This window comes from Fukomys damarensis, unplaced genomic scaffold (genome assembly GCF_012274545.1).
Source record: "Fukomys damarensis isolate Sample0158 unplaced genomic scaffold, DMR_v1.0_HiC HiC_scaffold_4, whole genome shotgun sequence".
In the NCBI taxonomy this organism is placed as follows: Eukaryota; Metazoa; Chordata; class Mammalia; order Rodentia; family Bathyergidae; genus Fukomys; species Fukomys damarensis.
Window position 1 is genome coordinate 15086725 of NW_022900916.1, and position 16918 is coordinate 15103642.

General features: G+C 37.5%; 1 protein-coding gene across 7 annotated transcripts in view; it reads right to left on the minus strand.

Moving 5' to 3' along the window:
* The window catches only part of Immp2l (inner mitochondrial membrane peptidase subunit 2), a 980466-nt gene that overhangs the window by 919624 nt on the left and 43924 nt on the right, over positions 1-16918 (minus strand). For all 7 annotated transcript variants that reach the window (XM_033756935.1, XM_010643388.3, XM_010643389.3 and 4 more), the window contains exon 3: positions 451-554. In XM_033756935.1, the coding sequence (XP_033612826.1) occupies positions 451-554 (104 nt within the window). The remainder of the gene's footprint in view (positions 1-450; positions 555-16918) is intronic.

Here is a 16918-nt window from a genome sequence, read left to right on the forward strand (position 1 = left end):
TCCAGTACCAATCTCCCAAACTTCCTCTCATAAACTTCTGAGATACATAAATGCTACTGAATTTAGTATCATAATTATCTAAAAATGTTGGCTTCAAAACTAAGAAAACATTAAGGTGAAATGAAAGTTGCTTACTAAGATGCAACACTTGAAACTATTACAAAGTAATACCAAACACATGCATTTTAGATCATCAGTATAATGATTACTAATCAATATTTTAATAAGCGTATTTTACCAGAACCAAGTATGTCAATCAACTGTTATATCTTAACTGCACAAGAAGGGCTTTTTATAGGTTGTCACAGTTCAAAACTGATTTTTTTAAAACAAACGTTATATTTAATTTGTATTCCTTAATTTCATAATTTGCCATAAAATATTACCAGTGGATTAACAGTTAAATCAGCAAAGATGCAACCCAAATATGGTATGACTTTAATTACTTACACCAATGATACAATGTCACCACGTTGAACTTGAAAATTCCTTGCTTTCCAGTGGTTCAAAAGTACCACATCTGACGATTGGCTTCCCCCAGGATTCAAAGAAGGCTGAAAAACAAGAATAGACACATTTATCATTTGTATTTTTCAATCTTCATGGTTCCTTGCACTTCATAGCTTGAGTGGAGTGCAATAAAACATTTCTAATATAGAACCTTTCAATAAATTGCTGTTCTAAAATAACTGCAAATGATGAGTTTTCAAAAAGGCTCACTAGGATTCCTCATACATGAACCAGAAAAAAACAAGTTACCAATACTTATTTGAAAGGAAAGTGTGATGGATATTAAATCTTTATAAAACTTTAGTAAAGAAGTATGGAAAGCTTTCTAAAGGATTAAACACATGTGGCAAAAAAAGACTCAACCCTCCCAAAAGAATATCCAGAAAGGATCTACCTCCACAGCAGAACACACCATTGTTTCATTCAGGGAAAATAGGCAATCATTTCTAATCAGCCAGTAAAACACTAAAAAAAATAATAATAACTAGAGAGAACAGATACAGGGAAAGGATAATCATTAAAAGTGCAGAGATTCCCCCACCTTTTTTCCCAGTTTAAGCCTAAAAGTAGCATTCATTCTAAGAATCATATGAGTTTAGCTGAGTTTATCAATGGATGGTGGAAGAATTGAGAAGCATTAGGCATAAGAATTCATCCAAAAGAAATGAGAGACCTCTACAATGCAAAGTACAGCACCGTGAAAATGGAGATCAAAAACACCAGAAAATGGAAAGTCATCCCATTTTTGGCTAGAGAGAACCAATGTAGTCAAAGTGACCATACTTTGAAAATCCATGCATAGTTTTCATATAATTCTAATCAAAACAGCAAAAGCATTCTTCACAAATTTAGAGAAAACTATCCTAAAATTCATATGGAACCAGAAGATATCAAGAATAGCAAAAGCAATCCTGGGTAACAAGACCAAAGTAGGAGGCATCACAATGTCAGATTTGAAGTTATATTACAAAACTACAGTGATAAAAACAGCACAGCACTACAGTAGCACAAAAACAGACAGGAAAAAAAGGAACCAGGAAAAAAAAAAAAACAGAAACAGTCATCAATTTGATCTCTGACAATAGGGCCAAAAAACATGCAGTGAAAAAATAAAGCCTCTTTAATAAATGATGCAGGGAAAACTGAATATCCACATGCAGAAGAATGAGGCTAGACATATTTTTCTCACCATGTACCAAACTAATATCAACATGGATGTAAACGTTAAAATAGAAATAATCTGTTGGAGGATAAAATAGGTAAAATTCTTGAAGAAACAGGTATAGGCAAGGACCTTCTAAACCAAACTCTAATGGCACAAGAAATAGTACCAAGAATCAACAAACGGGACTACATCAAATTAAAACACATCAGCATAGTAAAAGAAACAAACAACAGAGTAAGGAGACAACCCACAAAATGGAAAAAAAATCTTGCCATCTACTCCTTAGAGGACTAAGATCTAAAATATATAAAGAACTAAAAAAGTAAAGAATGAGAAAATAGATTCATTCATAGGAAAATGGATACATTTTGAGGATATATGCCTAAGTGAAATAAATAAGTCACACATGCATAAATACTGAACAGTTTCTCTGGTGTGAAAATCTATAATAGTACACAAGATCCTAATGAGATAATTATCAACGTGAAATAGGAAGGGGCTAAAGGTGTAGGGAAAGTGGGAAGGGTAAGGGAAAGGCAATAAGGGAAAAGGAAAAAGTATGGAAAAATGAAAAAATGGAAATAAAGTGTTTGTAAATGGGGAAGGGAGAAGGGGGTGAAGGGAGGGCAGGGACAAGGGGAAAACATGAGAACCAAGACCTGTCATGTAAAGGTACAAGATCCCAATAATGAATGTAACTGTACTGTATGCCTAAAATGTACCAATAAACTCAATAAAAAGAAAATAAATTTTTTAAAAGAACTAAAAAAAAAGGGCTCCTCAAAATAAATAAAAGACCCAATCAAAAACTAGCAAGTGAAATGAATAGACACTTCTCAGGAGAATTAAAAACAGCCAATGAATACATGAAAACATATTCAATATCACTGACCATTAAAAACTGAAAATTTAGAAAACACTGACTTTCCATCCTACTTAAGAAAGAATGTCTAGGGCCGGGGATTTAGCTCAGCAGTTTGGTGGCCTGCCTTGCAAGCACAAGGACCCGAGTTCAATCCCCGGTACCAAAAAAAAGAAAGAAAGAATGTCTATCAATACGAAATCAAATGGTAACAAATGCTGGTGAAGTTGAAAGGAAAAGGAACATTTCTGCATTGCTGGTGGAAATGTAAACTAGTATAACCACTATGAAAATCAGTATTCCTCAAAAACACTATAACTGCATTTGAAAATGCATTTGACCTAGCTAATCCCTTTATAAGTATCTTCCCAAAAGACTTAAAGACATGATATTACAGAAATACATACATACCCATGTTTATAGAAGCATAATTCATACTATCTAAATCTTGGAAACAGCCCAAATTCCCATCAAAAGATAAATGGATAAGGAAAGTGTGGTATTTAAACACAGTAAGAGTACTACAGTACTACCCTCCCATAAAGAATGATAAGCTTAAAAAAAAAGAAGGAAAAAAGAGAAGGATGAGCTTGAGTCATTCATAAGAAAATGGACGCACCTTGAGACTATAATGTTAAATAAATCAGATACACAAGCTTAAATGTCACATGATTTCTCTTATATGAAAAACCCAAAATATAAATAAAAGGAGAAAAATAAAAGATAGATAATAGGAAGTAGGGTAATAGGAAGGGGATCCAGAGATGATTTTTTTACCCATGAAAAAAATCAGTGAAAACTAAAATGGAAAGGAGAGATGAAAGGAGTAGGGAAAGAAAGGAAAGGGAGAGAATGTAAAAAGAACTAAGACACAGTACTTTTTTTATATACTTTTCCTGTTAAGTGCTCATTGTTTAATATAATAAAACTGATAAAATTAAAATTAATAATAATCAATAGAAAATTCTAAAGAATAAACATGGGTATTATACACCCACCACAATGCATCTTTAACACCAAATTTGCTTTATGCCCCGGGGGCTGCAGTTTGTCTTCAACATAACAATCAAGACGACACAATTACAGGACCCTCTTAATCCCCACTGGTTTCCACCAGTTGAACTCAACCACGAGTAATACCACACACTCACAGTGTATTTTCTCAAGGAGTCGTATAAGCAAATGTTTCTGCCTGCAATGTTTCCCCCTCTTTCTACCTTCGTTTCACGTGGTTAGCTCACTTTAAAACAAAACTTGAACTCCATGGAGCAATTTCATATGAATTCTTCCCTAATATTCATCTTCTCTCTTCCTATGCCTACCTTTAGTAACAGATGATCAAAAATTCCCAAGTTCCCCATATGCTCTGGTTCAATCATAACATATTCAAATGTGCATTATAATTACCCCTGTCTCTTTTACCCAGAGTCTATAAGCACCTAGGAAGATTTTTTCTTATGTCTGTATTTTTGAGACCTGGTCACTTTGAAGGTGATTCATAGATTTTAGTAGAAAGAATCAGAAAATCAAAGCATGACGGTTTCTCCAAAGTACAAATAAAGATCAAAATTAAAGATGATAGGAAATAGGGAGGTACACTTTTTACAGGAAGAGGACCTAGGACTAGAAGAGAGGGAAGGGAGGCAAAGAGGAAGCAAACAGTGTATATAGCGTTAGGTATATGTAAGTACTCCCCACGATGAATGTATTCACTACATACTACAAATACATATTAATAAAAAATCTGAAAAAATTAATACATGAAACTCCCAAGGACTCCCCAAATTCACCTTCTTAGAACAGATCTTACTCCACCTGCCCCCAGGCCCAAATATGCTTCTATTTTCCCATCCTTAGCTAACATTAACTAGTATCCTGTACACTGGAATACACTGGATCCAGCTTCATTTTCTAACTTTCTCTTTTGTGTCTCTCACATCAGACTTCTCTGTCTGCCCAGGATGCCTCTTTCCCACTTGGAAAGCCACTTATCTTTCAGACCCCAGCTCAGACTGTAACTCTTCTATGAAGGCTTTCAAAAAAAAAAACATTATGACGACGATGACGATAACAAAAAGTGTAAAAGTAACCATCGTTTCCTTGTGAAAATTAGGAAATTGCATCCCAGTGCTCCAAGACTGGGAAGAGAAGAAATTCCACAGACCCAAATCTTGCTGTTTAGAACTACCTTTCCCTATCTAATCATTCTTCTTTTTAATTTTCCCAAACCTAAGAGTTAAAAACAAAAGGTAAGGCAATGTAAACAACAGATTTATGCAGGGAGGAGATGCCAGAAGGAAGCCTGTCTAACCTTAAATAGTAAAGTACTAAAATCATCAGTTAATACGCAGAAGACCTTTTTGATTTTACAAAGGAGGCCAAAGAGTTTTCTTTTACCTTTCTTCTCCTCCACAAGGTAATTAATTATATTTCATCTGTACTCCCATAGCAATTTTGCTGAACTTCAATGATAGCACATAATAGGTATCTGCCTACAGATACTACTGTTTCACTCAAGCGTAAGCTTCCTATGACCTACCCATTTTTGTATGCTTAATCCCAACAGAGTTTCTATAAAATATTATTTCTTTATTTGAAAATTTAAAAGGTTAAAGGACCTTAGAAGAATGTCTAAGTAATATACTTTCTAAACAATGTTCATTATCTAAACAATGAATACATTTCTTTCACTGAAAATATATCCTAGATAACTAAGCATGACAAGAAACGTTCTGTATCAAGTTAAATAACATAAGCATTAGGAAAAAGTTTAACAGTGCTTTAGTATTACCCATAATAAAATAATGCTAATCACAACAAAATAATCATATCATACCTATATTATTCATTTATGAGTATACCACTTATGAAGATGAAAAACACATCATAAAGAAAAACCTTGAATTGGGAAACCATTTCTACAGCATAATAAAAACCAGAGTTCTTCGTATTCCAATATTAAGTTTTATTAAAAGAAAAAAAATATTTTCTTTCTGATTTTAGTAAAACTACTTTTAAGAAGAAAATAATTCACAGACTAAAAATGACTCTACATGGGAAATTAAGCACACCTAAATTGGATGATGTTGTTTTAGAAAACTTAGCCAGGTTAGTGCTTCACAATTTTACATCTTGCTCCTCTGTGTGGGAATGACAGTGCATGCTTCAGACAGAGCAAGCTATCACGCCAATTCAAAGAATTAATAAACTGCAAAGCTGTACTAAAAGTCATGATTTGATAATCTGATATGAACAAGCTACATTTCCTTGTACAGTATTGCTGTTAATATTTAAATCCAACTATAGTCCAAACTATAGCAAAATCATAAATTACTTAAAGTATTTTTGAAGTGAAAAATCTCACAAAATCACTGAGTTCCTACCTGTATCTCAAAGTGTATGACGGTATGTCCCTGCCAGCAGTCCAGGAGATTTCCAGCAGTCAGGACAAAAATGTAATCATTGGAATTAGTAACAGAACAAAAGAAAGTCGTTGGCTACTCTGCACATCTTTTCTTCCAAAACCTGCATTCTCACTCTCAATCATTCTGCTTCTACCATGAACCACTAAGGCCGGAGTCAAACTTGAAGGGGCAGGGGCCTAGCTCAGTGGTACAGCATAGACGACAACAAGGTCTCCTAGGCATGTACACAGCCTTGTGTACAATCTCCAGCACCGTGAAAAAAATAAATCAACAAACCTTGAGGAAGTCTTTGGAACAGGTACTGCTCCAAAGACAAAACTCCGTGTCCAAGTCTTGGCTCCATTTCCTTTCTAGCCATCTTACCTTAAGCACATTATAACCATTCTAAATCTCATTTCTTCATTTATAAAATGGCAACTGTAAAACCTTATAAGGTTGCTTTGACAATTACATGACACAATCCACAAAACCTTATCACAGCACATGCTACAAAGTAGCAGTCAACAGATATGATGATAGCAATAACAATAGATTAAAAGGAAACAAAATCAACAAGATTTAAGAAAAAATTTAAGCATTTATATATTATTCTGCATATTTCTCATTTTAAATACTAAGGTGTATGTCTCCAGGCAGAAATTCTACCCCTTGTTTCTAAATTATGAGTGAACTAATTCTTTAATTCTTTAGAGCAGATACAGTCAGTGTGGTTTTGGATCAATTGTTCCTCCTCTGGGAATTAACCAAAGATAATGTGCACAAACATTGTTACAGTTATATATAGAAGTGTTTTACTCACTATGTTTCCACCTTGCATTTTCAAAATATGCATACATATACAAAAAGACATACATTAAAATCTAAGAGTCACATCTGGTTGATGAGATTATGATCTTTCCCTGTATTTTGATGCTTGTGTTTCATACTGTTTTCAACATTATAAATAACAAGTATGTGCTCTGGAAAATTTTTAAGTTACATCAAAAAGAGCTTATTATATGCTTTGCTCTGACCTAGGCCCTATACAGGGCCTAAGGTATATACAGGTACTCTAAGAAAGACAATGTGAGTCAGCAAAACCCAACAGATGTTAATAAACTATCCTAAAACTAGAAGGAGCAGTAAGGGAGAGGAAAGAGACGAGAAAAAAAAAAGAAGACAAAAGAATTAAGATTTATTATACATGCACCAACTCCCCACAACATTATAATCATTATGTACTGGGAACAAGTACTAATAAAAAAATAAAAAACTAGAAATAGCCAATTGGAAACTGCTTTTCAAACCAGTACAGCACAAAAATTGGGCTTTAATGTTTATCTCTGATCAAGGGTTATGTGGAAGGATTTTTATTCCTACTACAAACAAATATCAGTATCAAGATATCCTAAATCCTCAGCTTGTGTCCAAATTCAAATGGCAAGATGCAAGATAGTTTTGAAAAAATTTATGTTTTGGTTTAGGAAAATAAAACTCCCCTAAGAAATTAAACAGAGCCAGGATAGACCTCTTGCCTTGTAAGATTTAACTAAGCTATCAATCAATAAATGATAGAATTCAGGTTTTTATCTTTTCTATAATTTTTTTCTTTGTTTTAAAAAACTCACAGCCTATTATTCATTGCCAACAATCTACCAGCAAAGCCTGCTTTTAACCAGGGAGCAATGCTTTTAACTTTTTCAGGTCTATAAAGAGAATCACCCACACTATACCTAAGCAATCTATAAAATTTAAATATTAAATGTCTCACATTTAAACAAGATGACTCCCAGAGGCGGACATGAAAAACTAACAGTAACAATGCAACTTTTTTCTACCTTTCTGGCTTCTACTAACAGTTATCTGTCATTTACTCAGTCAACAATCCTCTCACTACTTCTCTAGTCCCTAGCTGCCACCAACCAGAACCTCACTGACAATACCAATTTTTGTTTTAGTTATCTATTGCTTTTTAAAAAAATAAACAGTGCAAACTATGTAGGATAACTAAAGTTTTTCTGCTCATGATCCTGAGTTTGGGTTCCAGTCAGCAGGGTAGACTGTGCTGGTATCTCTTGAGGTTACTCATGTAGCTGTGATCATGTGAGGTTAAATAGGGCTTAGCAGTCCAAGCTGGCCTAACTGACGGGTCACACACTTAACTGGGGCTGGCTGGCCAGGAGGCCTCAATTATCCTCCAACATCTCCTCCAGGGAGAGAGCCTTTAGCACGCTTCTTCTGGAGCAAAGTTTGCTGATGGTCAAAGCTACTCACACAACCAGAGGCAGTGTGGGAGGAAACTGCAAATCAGGGAGGGAGGCCTGATTTTTGAGGAACCAATACTATAAAATCTACAGACCCCTTCTGCTAATGAATGGGCCATAGGTTGGTCATTTTTCAAATTACAAAAATAAAAGAGAGTTTACATTTTTTAAAGAAAAAAATTGCTGGCAAAGATAATGGCTAATATTAAGCTAGCAAGTACAAAATATTCATTTTTAAAATAAAAGTAAAGTGAAATAAGAGAAAATGAAAATTAGGAAGTAAGAAGAAAACCAAAGTTCATGAAATAATAAAAATTTTAAATGACCTGTATTATAAATTGGCATAATCATTGGGAGGAAAGTTGAAATATAATCTAAAATGACACAAACATGATGAAAAACAAACAAAAAAATAAGGAAGAAAACATACCGTTTTTGAAAGGTACAAGAGTAAGAACTGAAAAGTTTAACACCAAGGCATTCGGGATTCTTCCCGTAAAAGTAACTACCAAGGCTAGCAAACCCCACAATAATTTGCTCTCATCCAAAACTTGGGGCTCTCATTAAGTAAATGATGCTCAAACTTCTCAACATTTTCACAGGAATTGTTACGTTGTAGATTCCAAGATCCTTAGAAAAATTATCCAAATTGCACATGCCTGAAATACAACTCTGAATCTTAATAAGCACCCCACGTGTTGTTAACAAAAAATGTCCAAAGACCAAATTGACTACAAAAGGGATTTTTCAGACAAGAAACGGACAATGGGCCTGCTTACTCTTCACATGATCCTTATTACTTGAAGTTCTTATGACAAGCCCACATTTAAAATTTCATAATCAAAAGTTAACATGCTCCATTCCCCTAGTTAAAGCTCAATTTTAGCTGCTTCCTTTTCAAGCCTCCCTCCAGCAATAAAGTAGAATTTTTTCAAACTATGGGTCATGACCAATAAGTGAGTCACAGAATCAATTTAACGGGGTTCAAACAGAACTGAAAATATCAGAGGGCACTGCACATAATGATGGTAATTATGGTTTAAGTACTGTTACATGAAATTTTTGTTTCAGTTGCACGTCTGTGTGAATAATGCAAAATTTAATATGACTCATGAGGAAAAGAGGATTGGAAATCTCTGCCAAAAAGAATATGCAGGGTTCATCAAGGAGCAAAAATGTTTTCAGGAGAATAGTGCAGCAACACCCTCAAAGTGTAAGAAAAAAAATTAATGATGATAATTTTATCGCATCTCTGAAGAGTTTAATTATTCAGGCACTTCAATGCTTCAAAGCACAAATTTAATATGCATTTATTCAGCGTCCTCTGAACAGGTAGGTAAGAGGAATATGTCCCTTTCTTTTAGAAGCTTACAAGTTAGGGTAGTATTAACCTATGAAATAACTAGAAATAACAGAAAGAAATTTTTAATCATGGCTTAAACTTACAATGCTGTAGGCATTCAAATAAGTGAATGGCAGAATTTAGGAAAGCTGTAAGAAGACAGAACTTGAGGTTAGTGAAGGCGCATAACATAAAACAAAAGCAGAGAAGTATAGTAACAAAACTTATGATAGAGTCAAAGCAAGCTAAATGCTTGCAAAAGGAAAAGCAGAAGCCAGAGCCTAATACAACAGCGAGTATATTTATTCTGTACAGTCATCCAGAAATGCAGGTCATTTTGGTCGTATGCATCTAACATCCCCTGTGGGCTGAGCATACTCAACGGGGTCCTCCACTGGGGTGCATCGATCGACACATACGCAAGGGTCCCCAACTTACAACAGCCCAACTTCCAACCTCAGGATAGTGTAAAAGCTCTAAGTGTTAAGTAGAAATCATGCTTCAGATATTAAATTTGTATTTTTCCCTGTGTAAGACGCAGATGATGTCCTCTTGGGATGCTAGGCAGTGAGCCTTAGCCCTCAGGAAGCCATGTGATCAGGGTCACAAGGGTGAAAAAAGCCATCCCCACAATGTGTTGTGCTTCTGAGCTAGGATGTAGAGCAGGGAGGTGTGGTAAATTTTCAACTTCTATGTTCAGAGGACTTAGCAAGACATACTGATAAGGTGAGGAGATGTGTGTGTGTGTGTGCGTGTGTGTGTAGGTGTATATTTTTCTGTATACTGTATTATAATATTACCACATCTTAAAAACAAAAAGAACTCTAGAGCTAGAGACCTTCCCTTTCCAGGACAGCCAGAAACACATCTTGTATGTGCAAACCAAATGATCCAGAGTCTGCTTCCTCTGACTCTGGGTCAGGAGACAATGGTCCTTTCCCTTAACCAATCCAGGCCCACGGCCCAGGGAACTAGCAGCCACTTGTTAGAAATTTTTCAAGGAAGCCAATCTGAGGCTGTCCCGCTGCTCTGCTTCACCTGGCCTGCACCAAGTCCAATAGAGGTCCTGGCTCAAAGCTTTCCCCTTGCTCCCTTCTTCTGCCTCCCAACTTATAAGGTAACTTTCACACATGCCCTGTGTATGCCTTTCTACCCATCTCCAGACCTGTGAGTATGATAAAATCAGCTTTCTTGAGTCTGTCTCCTCTTGGGCCACAGCTGACTATCCAGCTCCTGAAACAATATGAAACATCTCATCCATCCAGCAGACAGAAAGAGAGCAGAGGGCGTAACAAAAATATTTTTGCAAACTTCCCTGAGAAGTGGTGCCTCAATTCCACTCATTTTCCATTGGCCAGAACTCAGTCACATCTGACTACTAGGGATGGTTAAAAATTTTATATATCATACATACACACAAACACACACACACACAGCACTGAGGCAAAATAGAATACTTATACTCATCATGAGTTCTTTTTTCTTACAACAAAGAAGAATACCCCAAGCATAGCACAACAAATACAGGAAGACTACAAGGTGGAAGCAAAGCAAACTAGAAGCAAGGGCTTTAAGACTTGAGCAATGACACCATGGGACATCCCTGGGTCTCCCTGTTACTTGCCATATATTCTAGATGAGGTACTGCAGAAGTCACAACCCAGAACCACTAAAGGGGAGGGTGAAAAAGAGCCTCATCTCTCTAAGGAAAAGCATGACTAGCAACCTAGCAGGACAGAAAAAAAGTTTGATAATAACCACCCTAGCCCAGTCAAACGAGCCCCAACACCAGTGTCAGCAGAGACGAGCAGGCAGCCGCCAGATGGGGTGAGCAGGCCCTTCGTTCGCTACCACCCCACCACCCTGCCACCAAGCAGCAGCGGGCAGACTGAGAGGAGAAGTGGTGCTGATCAGTTGCCCACTTACTGGCTGAGAAGAGACTGCTCCTCCCAAGACTAACAAATTTGGCGTTACCATGGCAATTTCTTAAAAAGGAAACACAAATGTACCATGCCACTACTAGGTATGTTCTTGGAAAGAGTGAAGATGCCTGACGTACGCAATGTACTCTTCGACAGTTCTAGAACAAAAACAGTAAGAATGTTTGTGAATACATATGTACACACATGTGTGTGTACACATATTCCTGACGTACGCAATGTACTCTTCGACAGTTCTAGAACAAAAACAGTAAGAATGTTTGTGAATAAATACATATGTACACACATGTGTGTGTACACATACAGAATAGACCTAGCCTCTCTAAGTTGCCCAAGCTGGGTTCAAACTTGAGATCCTCCTGCCTCAGCCTCGAAGTACAGGCATGTGCCACTATACTCAGCATAACAAAAAAATTTTTTAAATGTAATAAAATCAGCACTTAACAGAACTCTAGCTACATAAAACACAAATCAATCCCTGGTACCACAAAAAAATTAAAAAATTAAAAAATTAAACAGAAGCATACAGGCATTATCTCATGGAAGGTGAAAAAATCCATAAAGGAACATCATGAAGGTATTCCTCCCCACCTACTCTTTCAGGATCTCATATGTTTCTTGCAATAAATACAAACTATTTGAATTCTCCGCTTAATAATAGGTTACAGAACTGTATGAAAGCTCGTAACATTCTATGGAATAAAAATCTCAGATGATATTTCTGTGTCAAGGGTAGTCTGGGACGCGAGGCCCTGCAGCCTTCCAACATGGAATCCCAGCCTCTTTCCACATCAGCCCCAGCAGACCAAGGGGAGCCAGAGCAGAGGGGAGTCGGCGCCGGAGGACACCTGGGCCAGCCACCTGTAGCACTTGGAAGTACAAATTCAGTGGTGACATAAAATCCCCTAACCCTTCCTTAAACACAGGGCTATAAATCACTCTGTGTCTCCTTCCCCTGAGAGTCTATACCAGACTCCCAGAATGCCAAAACAACAGTGACAGCCAAGGATGGCTACCGGGCACTACGAAACCCAGTGTAAGTTAAAAAAATTTTTTTAATAAAATAAAAATAGAGATTGAGAGAAAGAGGCTTTTTGCTTGCTGTTTGGATGGGACTTTTAATTTTACACTCGGGAGGAAATGACATAATGACTACAGAGTTAGGCAGAGTGAGAGAAATTACAAAAGTCTCTTCAGGCTCAGACACAGGTTGCTGAAAATCAAGACAATTTCAAGCCAATGTATGTATGCTCCTGGCCAATAACGATCTCAATGTTGGATAAATTCTATTTTCTCTCAAATCATCTGATTTTTCCCAATGTATCTTGCATAACTATATCTCTGAAGCCTGAGCACGAGGCAGTACCGTGTAATGGTGCGTTCAAATACCCCTCTCTCTTGTCAGGCACCATGAACAAAGGAAAGCCGTACGTATATTATATAAAAACCGTGTAGCAATGGCAACAAAAATAAGATAATGACACTCAAAACTGTTGTCTTCACTTTTTAGTCTTTGATCTTAATTTTAAATATGGAAAGCACGCACCTCCTATCAGAACCAGTGGCCATACTGCAGGTGTTCTCAGTCAGACAAAACCTAAAGCTTTGGTGTGAGGTCATTAAACTTCCAAGGGCCCCCTCTTACTCTAAAAACCTTTGTAAGCCACTAAAGTTCTAATTTGAATAAATGCATTCCACCCACATAAATTCCCTCTGTAGTTTCAACTGTAGGTAATATCAGTCTTCATTTCCTGAATTAAATTAATGTCGTGTAATATGGTACTTCTTCACAAAAAAAGTCATCTTCTTTCATAGGTAACCTTTCCACAACCAGCAGAAGTGATTCATGCACGACAGAGGGGAAGAGGCCAGTATGAGTAATCATTAACCAGCAATTGTGCCATTTTTCATTGTGTGCCAAGCATTGCAAAAGGTACCTCTCATCCCATAAAACAGATGCATCTACACAACTTTATGAAAAACCAAATGTTTCATAAACTGAATCCTATTTTCCATTGATGTAACATTAAAAACTTTAGTTTTGGGCCAGAGATTTAGCTCAGTGGTTCCGGTGCCTGCTTCGCAAGCACAAGGGCCTGAGTTCAATCCCTGATACAAAAACAAAACAAACAAACAAACAAAAACACTTTAGGGGCTGAGGATTTGGTTCAGTGGTTCTGCTGCCTGCCTCACAAGTGCAAAGACCCGAGTTCGATCCCTAGTGCCAAAACAAAAACACTTTAGTTTCATGTATGTCTCAGTTTCCACTAGCATCCTTCTAGTCAGATACTTAATTGTAAATTACTATTGGAAAACCTAACCAAAAAAGAACCACTGAATAGTGTTTAAAAAGTCTTATTTTTACCTGGGTGTGGTGGCGCACACCTCTAATACCAGCACTCAGGAGGCTGACGCAGGAGGATCACCGTGAGTTCGAGACCAACCTGGGCTACACAGTGAGTTCCAGGTCAGTCTCAACTACATAGTGAGACCCTGTCTCAAAAAAACAAAAAAAAAAAAGTCTAATTTTTGCCAGGGATTTAGCTCAATGGTTCCACCACCTGCCTCACAAGCGCAACGACCCAAGTTTGATTCCTGGTACCAAAAAAAAAGTCTTATTTTTTTGTTTTGTTTTGTTTTGTTTTTTGGTACCGGGGATCCAACTCAGGAACTTGCACTTGTGAGGCAGGCAGTGGAACCACTGAGCTAAATCCCCGGCCCTAAAAAAAGTCTTATTTTTCATCAGATGAAATCCTAAAACAAGTTTCACCTAGTAAATCACAAGCCAGTAGAATTTTTAAAGGCTTAGTGTTCTTAAAGCAAAATTTGTATCACTTCTCAGCCTTTTGGCTAAGATCAAAGTGTAAAGCAAAATTTGTTACTCACAATGAATTTCCAGTGTGGCCATACAATATTTATTCAATAGCACAAATGACTGGGATTACATGTCCCTTTAATAAGACTGGATCATTTAACTCATTGGATTTTCTTCAATGACATGTCTACAAGTTGCAGAGTGACCTTTAAGAAAGTCATTCTAATCAGGAATAGTGGCACGCACCTATTATCCCAACACGTAGGGAGGCTGAGGAAGGAAGATCAAAAGTTTCGGCCCAGCCTGAGCAACTTAGTGAGACGCTGTTTCAAAACCAGGCTAGAGCAAAGCAGCTCAGTGCAAAGACCCTTAATTCAATCTCCAGTACAAACAAGGAAGGAGAAAAGGGAAGAGAAGGGAAGAGAAGGGGAAGGGAAAAGGAAGGGGGAGGGGAAGGGAAGAGGGAGGGGGAGGGAGGAGAAGGGAAGGGAGAGGGCAGGGGTGGAGGGAGGGGAGGGGAAGGGAAAGCCAAGTCTTGCTAAAGTGACAGTCCAACTGGCCCTGGCCTATTTCAAACCTAAATACATCTAACACAGATCAACCCATTTCAGATTTCAGTGACTCACAGTATCAGCCAATCCCAAATTTGTCAGTCTTGGATTATAAAAATAAGGCTCTTTCTTGGTAGATGCAAAAGTAAATACAACTTTTTAGATGACTTGTAAAATCAACCAGATTTTCTGTGGAGTCACACAGGCTGTGCCAGACGAACTCAAAACCCTCTCTTCCCTCTCCACCTTTGCCAGACTTTCCTGAAGGTAGAAGTACACTTCCGCTCACAACTCTCGGTTTGACACTGACTTACTTTGAATAATGGGGCACAAACAGAAGAATTAAAGTTTTGAGCTAAGACATTATTAAGCTCTGAGTGTTTTTCTTCACTCTCTTATGTCTTCTATCCGCCGTTCCATGGAGCAGACTGGATCAAACCAACAGCCTAGAGTGATGACAGCCAACGCAATAGACCCATGAGTAAGAAAGATAGATCTGAATCTTGGAGTTCTTTGCTTCCATAGAAAAAGTTGATATACTAGCTAACAATAAAAGGAATTCAGATGTGACTTTCTGGTACCATTCTGTTTTAATTCAAATTTCCAAGTTAATTCTCCAAAATAGTGTGCTATACCAGTCAAATCTTCATTTCTGAACACAGCAGGAGTTGACAAAACATTTCTCTGAGAGCTTGACAGCTTCCATATTAATTTCACTTGAAGATGTATCCATTACCCAGGATTAATAATTCTTGAACTTCCTCTATTAAAGTAAGAGCACCTTGAAAGCAGAGTCTCTGATCCATCACCCTCATACCACCTAACATAATGTTTTATACTTAATACCCATTTGGTAAATGACTCTGTGTTCTAATATACTTATCAGTGCTTTTCAATATTACGTACCCCAAAATTATTATTTTCAAATATGCTGAAATTTCTTGATTCCTAAATGTTATTACTGTAATTTCTCCTCCTAATTAAATTTAAGCACAATATAGTGATGTCGAATGAAACTATTCTATTATGCCTCAAATTGGGCTCAAAATACAGAAATAAACATGCACTTTTCCTCTTTTTCCACAAGAACATCCGTTCAACTTGTATTTTGAAAATTGCATCAGCTTTTCTGGGAAGCACCTGTACTCCATGCCCAGTTCCCACAGAACAAGGCAGTTTAAACAGACACTCTAGTTTTCTGACAGAGCCTGCTGTCCAGCCACAATTGGACCAATCATGATTGGTCCACCTGGCTGGCCAACACTGATTTGTGTGATCCAGGCTGAATGGATCACAGTCATTTCCCCAGGTTTTTCAGAGTGAAATTAAGACAAAAAGAGTGATCTCTATCAGGTGGTGAGGAAACTGGGCATCTTAAGGCACAAGAGCTGTCATCAACCATGTGTCCTGCCATGTAGAGAAAGCTGGTCTGAGAGAACTAAGCCAAAATGCACACAGAGCAGTACTGACAGAGAAGACAGAACACTCTGACAGCACTCAAGTCCTGCTCCAGTGGACCCTGACAACTGCCACACTCCTGACCTTCTGAAGAGGACATAATAAGCACTCCAACCAGTTCTCGCTTAATACCTGTGGAAGTTCAAGTTACTATAACCAGAGGCCAAGTGTTAAGGCTTGTGTTTAGATGTAACCCCAAAAGCTGCATGCAGATGACGTAGGGCTTTCCTTTCAGAAGTGGCTGAAACTAGAGTGTATGATGCTGGGGTTAAGGAAGTGTGATTAGTTAACCACTATGCGTGAGTGTAGTGATTGGTTTGACACCTCCCTAATCCCAGTAGTCTGAATAAGGTAAAAGGGCAGAGGAACACTGTTAAAGTCTCTCTTGTTGCTTTTGCTGCCTTCTGGCCACCATGAACTGTTTCTCCTCTGCAAGGCCTGTCTGCCATGTTACCCTACCTTACAGCCAGTTGTTTATGGACTGAAACCTCTACAAATTGTGAGCTAAATAAACCCTGGCCCCTTTAACTTTGGGGTCTCCAGTATTATGTCTCAGCCACAGGAGAAAAGTAGCACACCAAGGAAATTCTACATACTATAACAGAAA